Source organism: Anopheles coluzzii, chromosome 2 (assembly GCF_943734685.1).
Source record: "Anopheles coluzzii chromosome 2, AcolN3, whole genome shotgun sequence".
In the NCBI taxonomy this organism is placed as follows: domain Eukaryota; kingdom Metazoa; phylum Arthropoda; class Insecta; order Diptera; family Culicidae; genus Anopheles; species Anopheles coluzzii.
In genome coordinates, this window is record NC_064670.1 from 55,679,925 (window position 1) to 55,690,232 (window position 10,308).

The 10,308-nt window shown below is 47.2% G+C and overlaps 3 protein-coding genes across 4 annotated transcripts; 2 read left to right on the top strand and 1 right to left on the bottom strand.

Moving 5' to 3' along the window:
* The first annotated feature begins 76 nt into the window (after positions 1-76).
* Positions 77-2,114, top strand: LOC120952117 (puff-specific protein Bx42). Its single transcript, XM_040371262.2, has 2 exons — positions 77-449; positions 523-2,114. Exons 1-2 carry the CDS (start codon positions 236-238, stop codon positions 1,956-1,958), a joined length of 1,650 nt encoding a protein of 549 aa, XP_040227196.2. The 5' UTR covers positions 77-235; the 3' UTR covers positions 1,959-2,114.
* Positions 2,115-2,344: 230 nt separating this feature from the next.
* LOC120952116 (TBC1 domain family member 22B) lies at positions 2,345-5,689 on the top strand. Of its 2 annotated transcripts, XM_040371261.2 has the most exons (6): positions 2,345-3,597; positions 3,671-4,200; positions 4,278-4,460; positions 4,535-4,758; positions 4,829-4,982; positions 5,133-5,689. In XM_040371261.2, exons 1-5 carry the CDS (start codon positions 3,011-3,013, stop codon positions 4,961-4,963), a joined length of 1,659 nt encoding a protein of 552 aa, XP_040227195.2. In that variant the 5' UTR covers positions 2,345-3,010; the 3' UTR covers positions 4,964-4,982; positions 5,133-5,689. The 2 variants fall into 2 exon arrangements, with proteins under 2 accessions (XP_040227195.2, XP_040227194.2); XM_040371260.2 differs by having other exon boundaries at positions 4,829-5,689.
* Positions 5,690-5,837: 148 nt separating this feature from the next.
* LOC120952114 (uncharacterized) lies at positions 5,838-9,873 on the bottom strand. Its single transcript, XM_040371259.2, has 5 exons — positions 9,375-9,873; positions 7,831-9,281; positions 7,469-7,673; positions 7,218-7,390; positions 5,838-7,154 (listed from the first exon to the last, which is right to left on the bottom strand). Exons 1-5 carry the CDS (start codon positions 9,595-9,597, stop codon positions 5,982-5,984), a joined length of 3,225 nt encoding a protein of 1,074 aa, XP_040227193.2. The 5' UTR covers positions 9,598-9,873; the 3' UTR covers positions 5,838-5,981.
* Between the last annotated feature and the right edge of the window lie 435 nt (positions 9,874-10,308).

Below are 10,308 nucleotides of genomic sequence, written 5' to 3' on the forward strand. Positions count from 1 at the left end.
ATTGAACCCAACAGTATAGCGAGACTCAAAGTTGTCAGTGTCAACAACGTCATTTGCAGCCTCAGCTGTCAAGGCGACATTTTCTTTTTCTCATCAACAGAAGAAAGGTCCAGCGTCGTATAAGCGAAGAGAAGTGAAAAGAAAATAGTGTGGGATAATTTCGTTTCTCTTCAGTCCTGTATTGCTTTGTGCTGTACTTTTGCGGGTTGTATGTGGAAAGGATAGGGTCGGAAGGATGTCACTGTCCACTGTTTTGCCCGCGCCATCCAATCCCGTTTGGGATCGAGATGATGAGCGCAAGATGAAGACACCATCGATGGGCGCATTGGTAAGCGCCAAGGTTGCAGCCCCTCCGTACGGACAGCGCAAAGGATGGATCCCTAGAACTGATGCAGATTTTGGCGATGGAGGTGCTTTTCCGGAAATTCATGTGGCCCAGTATCCTTTGGGTAAGAGAGTAGAGCGAATGTTGGTGAAGATGCATCGGTTTATTTACATCCACTATCGTTCCTTTGGTGACAGGTATGGGTGCTCCCGGAAATGCGTCCAAGAAATCGAACGCGCTGGCGGTACAGCTAGACCAAACAGGGAAGGTGAAGTACGATGCCATTGCTCGCCAGGGCCACTCGAAGGACAAAATTGTGTATTCCAACATCAACCAACTGCTTCCAGCGGAAGTGCTGGCCGAGGACTCGGAAGAACTGCAAATGCCTGACCAAGAGACGATTAACGAAATAACGGAAAACACTCGCAAAGCGTTGGAAAAGCTGACAAACCAGAAGATCGTATCGGCTATGCCGGTGAGAGCCGCCGAAAAGCAAGCGCCCGCACAGTACATCCGCTACACGCCGTCCCAGCAGGGCGATGCGTTCAATTCCGGCGCGAAACAGCGCATCATTCGTATGGTGGAAGCACAAGTGGATCCGATGGAACCGCCCCGTTTCCGCATCAACAAAAAGATCCCCCGCGGGCCGCCTTCTCCTCCTGCGCCAGTACTGCACTCTCCCACGAGAAAAGTCACGGTAAAGGAGCAGAAGGAATGGAAAGTACCGCCTTGCATTTCGAACTGGAAAAACGCAAAGGGTTACACTATTCCGCTAGACAAGCGTCTTGCTGCCGATGGCCGGGGTTTACAGCAGGTGCATATAAACGAAAAGTTCGCCAAGATGGCCGAAGCACTGTACATCGCCGATCGTAAGGCACGCGAGGCCGTGGAGGCTCGTGCACAGCTGGAAAAGAAATTGGCCCAAAAAGAAAAGGAAAAGAAGGAAGACATGCTTCGCCAAATGGCTCAGCGTGCGCGTGACGAGCGGGCGGGAATACGTCATCCGGATGCAGCTGGCGAAAGTCTTGCCGGGGGCTCGGGTACGACCGATTTGCGCGAGCGCGATGAGATACGTGCGGAAAGACACCGCGAGCGAGCCCGCGATCGTAACCTTGCAAGAGCTGCCCCGGAGAAGCGGTCGAAGCTACAGCGTGAGAGGGAGCGTGACATTTCGGAACAGATTGCACTGGGAATGCCAGCCAAAACTAACCTGGCAGGTGAATCACAGTTCGACCAGCGTCTATTCAATACCTCAAAGGGTATGGACTCTGGGTACGGGGACGATGAAGCATACAACGTTTACGACAAGCCGTGGCGTGACTCGGGCACCCTGGGACAACATTTGTACCGGCCGAGCAAATCAATCGACAACGACGCATACGGCGCAGATCTGGACAAGATCGTCAACACCAACAGATTCGTTCCCGATAAGGAGTTCAGCGGAACGGACCGCAGTGCACAGAATGTACGGCAAGGGCCGGTACAGTTCGAAAAGGAAGAGGATCCCTTTGGTTTGGACCAATTCTTGTCGATGGCCAAGAAAGCGCCTAAAAGGAAAGAAGATTCTTTTGCTGGCGCAAGTGGTAGCGGTAGCAGTAGCCGTGATAAGGATCGTAAAAAACGCAGGGATTAGAAGAAAATGTGCATTAGCAAATCTTGGCGTAAATCAACGAACGCTTATTTGGTATCAATCTGTATCATTTTAATTTCAAAACTACATTGAGTTGTTAGTTTATTAAAGAATCACCCAAAAAAAATTTCAATAAAATATAAACTGTAATTAAGCGCATCACTTGTTGAGAAAGAGACTAAGTAGAGCAAATGTTTGGACGCTTTGCTATTTCGATGCAGTAAAACAAATGATATGAAAATACACTTGAAAACATATGAACTGGCATTCCTGGGGTTCATTTGAGCTGTAGTCGTGGGAAACTCCTCTCCAAAATACGTGCACCGCGAATGGTCGCGTATGTCCAACACGGTGATATAAACGCAACACAATGGCCAACTGTCAAATGACGATGGAATGCCAAAATAGAAAAAAGGAAAGCAGAAAACACTGTTTCGTTTGAAACAATTTGCCGAAACAATGGTCGTAGCAGGGCAGTGATTTTGTGTAGATGTTATTCGCTTTAATTTCATTGCTTCTCTTGAAACAAACAGCACAATCGTTCGGAACTAAAGTACGTGTGTGATCTCGTGACTACCCCCTGCAAAAGACCACCGTTTGCCGTTCGTCCCGTAGCAATCGAGCTGAAAAATTGGTTACCCTTCGGACAAGATAACTACCTAAACCTGCTACCATCCGCCCTCCGCCAGCATCGTGCGACAATGACCCAGCCCCTTGCGGGTGACAATAGATGGAGTAGGCATGCTGTAGCATAGCGGTGTGCTGTCACCGTGTACGTCGTCTAATTAAATATCATCACAGGTCGCTGCCTTCACCTCGTACCATCGCGGATATCGCGGATAGTGTTCATCGGAGAAAAGTGAAACGAAACATTTGTATGCCCTTCTATTTGGATCCGTCTTACCAAGGTGGCTATCTTTTACTGTGCCACACAACCATTTGACTGAGCTTTTCCCACATCAACTTTTGTGGCTAATCGTGCAGCAGCACAGCAACGTCGTCCGTGTTCCGGTGTTCACCATCGATCCTCACCATCGAACAGTCCTTGGGTGGACATGAGTAGCGGTAGCGCCAGTACTGCTAGTACTGCCGGTGGTACTACTACTTCGGCCGATGGTACGACTTCCTCTTCCTTTTGGCGCAACAACAGCCGTACCATACCCGGTCGACCTACCACGGTCACCAATCGTATAGGGAGCGGGCGGACTATCGGAGCTGGCTCATCGGGTGGCAGTTCGTCGTTCCAGGATTATCAGGACTCCGTTAGCGATGCGTGGGACCTCGGCGACGATGAATTCTGCATTATTTCCGGTGTAGTGGATACGCGCATATCAAAACGAGCTTCACAGACAGCGGCACTGAATGTGATTAAAACCCACAAGAGCGGTACTGGCGGCAGTGTATCTAAACCCCAAACCTCCGTCCACCTGGACACACAGGAATTATCGACTGGCCCCGCTACGAATCCGATTGAGCAACAGCAGAGCGGCGGTGGCGATGCGCACGTGGAGGCAGAGTTGAGAATAGAAAGCTTAGATATCCAATCCCAGTCCCAGCAGCAACAGCATCAGCAACACCAACAACAACAGCAGCAGCAGCAGCAATCGTCCAACGATGGAGTGGGATACGCGCACGATCAACGGTAAATGACCGTGATTAGGGTAGGTGGCACATTATCGAACTTGCTTCTAATACCTGCCTTATTTGAATTTCAGACTTCGACAACGGTTTCATGCGTATCCTGGACGTCCACAATTATTAAAACTATCCTCAAATGTGGCGTCGAAGGATGTGGAGTGTGAATCAAAGTACGAAAAGTTTAGTAACATCCTCGAGGCACCGCTACTGAATCTGATCGCGCTAAAGGAACTCAGTTGGTCGGGCGTGCCACGCAAAATGCGAGCAGTTACCTGGCGACTGCTTTCGGGTTACCTTCCCACCAGCTTAGAGCGCCGTCAAACGGTGCTGGAGCGGAAGCGTGTCGACTACCGAAAGCTGGTGCAGCAGTACTTTGATGCGGACAGTCGCGATGAAAGTCAGCAGGACACCTACCGCCAAATCCATATCGATGTTCCCCGAATGAATCCACACGTGGCGCTGTTTCAGCAGAAGCTCGTACAGGAGATGTTTGAGCGAATACTGTTCATCTGGGCCATCCGACACCCCGCTTCGGGGTACGTGCAGGGTATCAACGATCTCGTAACACCATTTTTCATCGTTTTTCTACAGGAAGCTGTCGGACCGGGTACGATCGACGATGCTGTGCTTAGTGTGACAATAACAGTAATGAATGTTTTTTCTGTTGGTTTGTTCTTCCTTTAGATAAAGATTTGGAGCAGTGCCAACTGAGTGACCTCAGCATTGAGCAGCGGGACATTATCGAATCTGATTCATTTTGGTGTTTGTCCAAATTTCTCGATTGCATCCAGGATAATTACATTTTTGCACAGCTCGGGATACAGGCAAAGGTCAATCAGCTGAAGGAACTGATTCAGCGAATCGATGGTACGAAGTCTCTTCGATTATGAGTCGTCGGGGTTCTAACCTGTCCTGTATAACATTGCTTTGCCCCCCCCCAGGAACGCTGCACAGACATCTGCAGATGCACGGTGTTGACTATCTGCAGTTTTCGTTCCGATGGATGAACAATCTCCTAACACGTGAACTGCCACTCTACTGCACTATCCGGCTGTGGGACACCTATTTGGCCGAGTCGGACGGTTTCGCCGTGTTTCAACTGTACGTGTGCGCCGCATTTTTGCTGCACTGGCGGGAACAGTTGCTGCAGGAAAAAGATTTCCAGGTCAGTTGCATTGGTACACTGTGGGTGGGGATAAGCACGATAAACCATATCCAATCTTTCTTCCGTCCAGGGTTTGATGCTGTTGCTGCAAAATCTGCCCACCCACAACTGGATGGATTCGCATATCGGAGTGCTGGTGGCCGAAGCGTTTCGCCTTAAGTTCACCTATGCCGATGCCCCAAAGCACCTCGAAGCCAAAAGTTGACCCGTAATGACACTAGATGGTGGGTATTATCAAAACTACTGTAGAAACTATTTGTACAAGTTTATTTGAAACAATCGCGCAAGCGCTGTTTCTACGCCGCTCCGAACATCAATGGCGGGAAGGACGGTTCAATTCACTCAATACGATGCTATTACGATTTTTGTTTTAGGAAGAGCGATAATATGCTGAAAGAAAAAGGGTTTGTGAAAGAGATGATACATGCAGGGTTAAACTCTTGTAAAACAAGAACTGCTTTTCTACTTCTGGACAAAGGGAACAAGCCACACAATAGATGGCACGTGTCTTTGCATAATGTTTTCGTTTGTGTGCGGTGCAATGTTGGCTGCGTTTCGGTTTACTGGCAACTGAAATCATTTTTTTTTTTATCGTTATCGATCTGTGCATATAAAAATCATCGAATCCCGGAACATTTGTAATTTGCCCGTTTTTTTTCTTTTTAATAGAAGCAGAAAGTACACCTTATCTAGCAAAAAAAAAACGCCAAAAAATGGGTAGCACATTACAAACATCGAAGCCAGGTGAGAACTGAGTGAGAACGGTGCAAGGATGAAGAACTGAAGGCAAAAAAAGGAACTGTGTATCAAGCAGCAGAAGATTATATAAAAACACAAGAGAGGATAACTACAACCAATTAGCTAATTATAAGAAAATAAATCATAAATAAATAAATCAAACCAATATCGGACAGCTTTATAGCAAACGGTATCAGTGAGGGGCTTTGTGTGTTATCTCACGTTCGCCGAAAAAAAGTGATAACAAAGGCAATGCATGAGATATTTATGCGATGGATACCAGCTCTATAAGTATAGTTTGTCATCACTACTTTGTACACCATTTAAACCATGATTCATCATTCAAAATCGACAAAGTATGTTTGTATTGTCCTTTAATTTTTCTTTTCTTATCTACGATAAGAATCCAGCGGGTAATCCATTAACCAACATTACAAACTACGACAAATAATACAAAAAAGAAAAACCCCTGTTCATAGGTACCTTCAGTAACAATCCGCATCGTTAACCTCGGCCGCGTAGTACGAAAACAATACGTCGTCCAAAAGTGAACCGAAGCTTTCCGTGTTTTCCAGCCATCGCTGCCGACTTGCCACGATCGCGGATAGATCAAGCGACTGTACGGAGCGCAAAAACTCTTCCGCACTGACGGAAGCATACTGTCGGAAAAGGTCCACATGTCGCAGTGTTTCGTCACAGCCGCAATCGTTGCCCGTTTGACGCCCGTAGGCAGTCGCCACGTTCGTCATGTGAGGATTGTAGGTAACTGAAAGTAGGTTCATATCGTTGAGGTTCACAATAGAATCAATGATTTCGTCGGCATTGGCCGAACTGCACGCCACATTGCCGCTGTTGTAATCAGCATCGTTTCTACGCTGCTGTCGAGGAGGTATCGTGCCAGTCCCCCCGGTACTTTGGGTTGCGGCGGCAGCTGTCGAATCCAATTGTGCCTGGTTTTGTAAAGCGCCCGCTTCTATCGAAGATCGCTCAGGAGGTTTCACCTCGGAGTAGTTCGTATCGATAACCGACAATCGCCCTGCCAAAGGTGAAGCTTGCTGCGAGTTTGAGCTGTTCGTAGATGATGCTCCTTGTACCGCATTGGCATTTGCCGGGGAAAGGCCGGAAGAATCGCCTTTAGCGCTTGATGGATGTGCTGCGGAAGATCCAGACCGCAAAACAACTTGATAATAGTCTAGAAAGTTGTACTTGTTCAAATGCGACATCAGTTTATCGATGATGGCAATTGTTTCTTTGACCACTCCCAGATCACAATCGTCTTTGAGACAGGCGAGCAGCACTCCCAGGCATCCGCGCAGCGACAGCTCATTAAGTACCTTCATTAGGCGTGTTTGAATTTCCCGATCGGTGAGTGTAACGATTTTTTTATGCTCCTTCGAGAACGTTACCGCAGGGAAGGTTCCGTCAATCATCCCTTGATGTTGAAACTGCCGGCACATAACCAGGCGCCAAAACTGAAGCGCATTAATCTTCACCTCCCAGTACAGATCGTTTGCGGCGGCATACGCTAGCACGGAAAACACACTGTCCAAACATTGCGGTTGTATTTTATGATTGGCGTAGATTTCCTTTACCGTATTGACCGCTTCGCGACGAACCACTCCTTCACTTTCGTTATCGATAACGTCGATCAGGTGATTCTGAAATTGGTTTAAATCGCATTTTTATTGCCGGCACATGAAACATTCCACCGTATGCCGTACCATTAAGGAAAGCTTGGAAAGCGAATGATCCCACAGCAACCGAATCTTGACCATCAACGTCAGACAGCGAAGGGCCGAAGCGCGGACGTACGCTTCGGTGTCGTTCTTTGCTGCAGCTTCTACAACCGGGATGATATCACAATCGAGAATATGCTTTTGGAAAGCGGGAAATTCTGTGAAGAAAATAACCGCATTAATATGGTTCAATCATGACTAATCCTAAGTACTGTTGTTGCGAACGATGGTGTTACTGATTTCCGATATGCTGACAATCGATGCGAGCAACTCGAGCGCCGAATCCCTTGCCTCCCAGCTGAGATCGTGCAGGCGTTTATAGATTATGTGGCCAACATGTTCCAGTCCCGATCCAGAGATATTATCCATCAGCAGGGCAAGGTTTGGTGCCAGGAAGTGCTCGATGGAGGTTTGGGTGAGCTTTAGTGCAAGCACGACCAGCTGTAAAAATGATTAATTTGGTGTCACAAATTCTGGACCACAAAGTTCAATACCCTATCATCGTATAAGAAGCGGTAAACTAGACATCTGAAGTCGAAAACATCTACAAGTATATAACAATACCAAAATATTGTTTACATTGTAACAATGTACTCACCCTCGGAGGAAGATTGGGGTTTGCCAGCAAGTTTAGCATGAAATTAACAATCGCTGTCGATTCGATGCACTCTTTCCAGGTGATTTTGAAGTTTTCGATCAATGACATCAACCCATTGATGATTGCGGACAGGAGATTAGGTTTGCTTAGCATAAGATCCGCCTTGCCGAAGACGCTTCTTTCTCCCTCGACCGAGCAGCACATATCGGGAAGGAACTCCTTCAGCAAGTACACGAACGCTTGAAACGCAATGACAGCGCGCGGACGGGGTAGCTTGTGTGTGGTCACAATTCCTTGAATTGATTTACATGCCAACTCGGTCACATTTAAATTGTACGCCTGAAAAATGTCCCGACAGGCGTAAATCAACCGTATGGTAAACTCGCACGCAATGTCGTACAGCTGTGTGCAAAACTTTTCGATATAATCCGGCAAATCTTTCGTGGCGAAACACTGCATTTCGTAAACGACCGGAAAGAGCTGCAGCAGTAGTATTTGGTCGCCAAAACGAATACTCTGATTTTTCAGCACAACCTCTTCCGGAGCGCGATCGCCAAGAATGCGCCACAAGGAATGGTGTGTTTCGGCCATCAGCATCACGTTCTGCACGTTGCCCCGTCGGATGGAAAAGTTGACGTAGTTTAGAAAGTTTATGGTGTACCGATCGAAGGTCAGATCCACTGCCACCGTGTCCTCCGGTGGGATTTCCATCGTGCACAACCGGGCACAGTTGGCGAAGATGTGGGTTTGCCAGATTTTGGCAAGGTACGTATGGTCGTGCATGGTGTCAGTAAACTTCCAGAGATTGCGTTCGAATTTGTACGTGTAGAGAATGAAGTACGCGACCCGGGTGCGTTGTTTTGATTCGATGATTTTGCGAAACAGCGTTTGCATGAGGTTTAGCAGTGGAGAGATGATTTTTTGCGAGTTATAATCATTCACCAGGACCGCATCGTCCTGCTCCGGACTCTTCCAAACACAGTCAATCAGGGGAGACAGGATGGTGCGCACGATTTCCTTCACCTCTTCGTAGTCACCCATCGTACAGAAGCGCTCCAGCACCTCGTAAATGAACAGCGACGTCTCGCGCGTTATGTAGATCGTCTGGTAACCATTGTAGTAGTCCAAACAAATCCGCCAAGAGCCGGATTGCTTGATCCACGACATGCCCATTGCATGGCGAGAGATTGCCTTCAGCACCAGCACGTGGCCCAATTTGATGGATGGGTTTTGTAGCTTCCCATTACGCTGAATACACTCCTGAAAACGATCCAGCATCCGGCTTCCATTTTGAATGCGTGCAAAATCCCACTCGTTCTCCACGATCATCGCCAGCAGCTGGAGCGTGAAGGCGGAAATATCTGTTGATGGGGCACGATCACTTTCCCATTGCTGCAGTATGTTCTCTAGCCACTGGAATACTTCCGTAGACTTGACAAATTTACGATGGTCTGGAAGTAGTGCAACAAACAAAGAACAGCATTCATCAATACTGGCAGTTTCTATACCCATGTTTCGTAACATTAGAGTTCCTCGTCACTTACCATCGCAATACTTGCCGGACAGGTGACTGATTATCATTTCAAGATACACATCATTGTTGATCTTAAATCCGCGGTTCAGGAAAGCAGTTAGCACCTTGTGAAACTTTTCTTGGCAAGTATCGTCCGTGCATGGTTGGGGTCGATCCTGTTCCATAGGGTTGCTTGTCCCGCTGCCAGGATTGCTGCCTATCGTTGATGAGGATGCACTGATTTCGGAAGCCATCGTATTCTTATCACCAATGTTTGTTTCAGTTAAGGTACACTGGATTCCCAAATAGCAGCGTCACCATTGTTCTGATGCAATCCTTACAACTACAGCCGGGTTTCAAGGGTGAAGAAGGCACTGAGTATGTGCGAAATCATTCGTACAATGACAAATAAGCAGAAATACTTTACAAAATCTTAAGACACAGATTTTAAAGAACGCTGGGAGTTTCGGTGCAAATCATCGTGTTTTCGAAGCGATGCTGCAATGTTATGACAGCCGTCAGATAAGCGGTGTGTGACAGATGACAGCGCTGTGCATCAGCATTTGAACAAGAGAGGTTACACCATTTTTATAGTGTTGACAATCAATGGTACGTTTTAGAATGTAGTGTTGTCGTCTGCAATCTCTGATTATCGATAAAATAAGTTCTCCTCAATCAGCTGCGTCTGAAAATCTGGTGGATATGTAGGGAAGCTAAGCTCCTGGTGTGAAATTGAACTGCAATAAACGACAAGGTGCAGTGGTGCGTAAACGATCGAAACATTTTACGAATGAAATAGGAATCAAGGCTGTTGTACTGAAATAAAGCATCGCTACACGGTGTTATCAAACATTTAACTCAATGCAAGAAAAGAGCTGCAAATAAACGGTTATTAAAATGGCTTATGGTGATCGAAATATGGCCGGTCTCGTAGTACAGTCGTCAACTCGTACGACTTAATAACA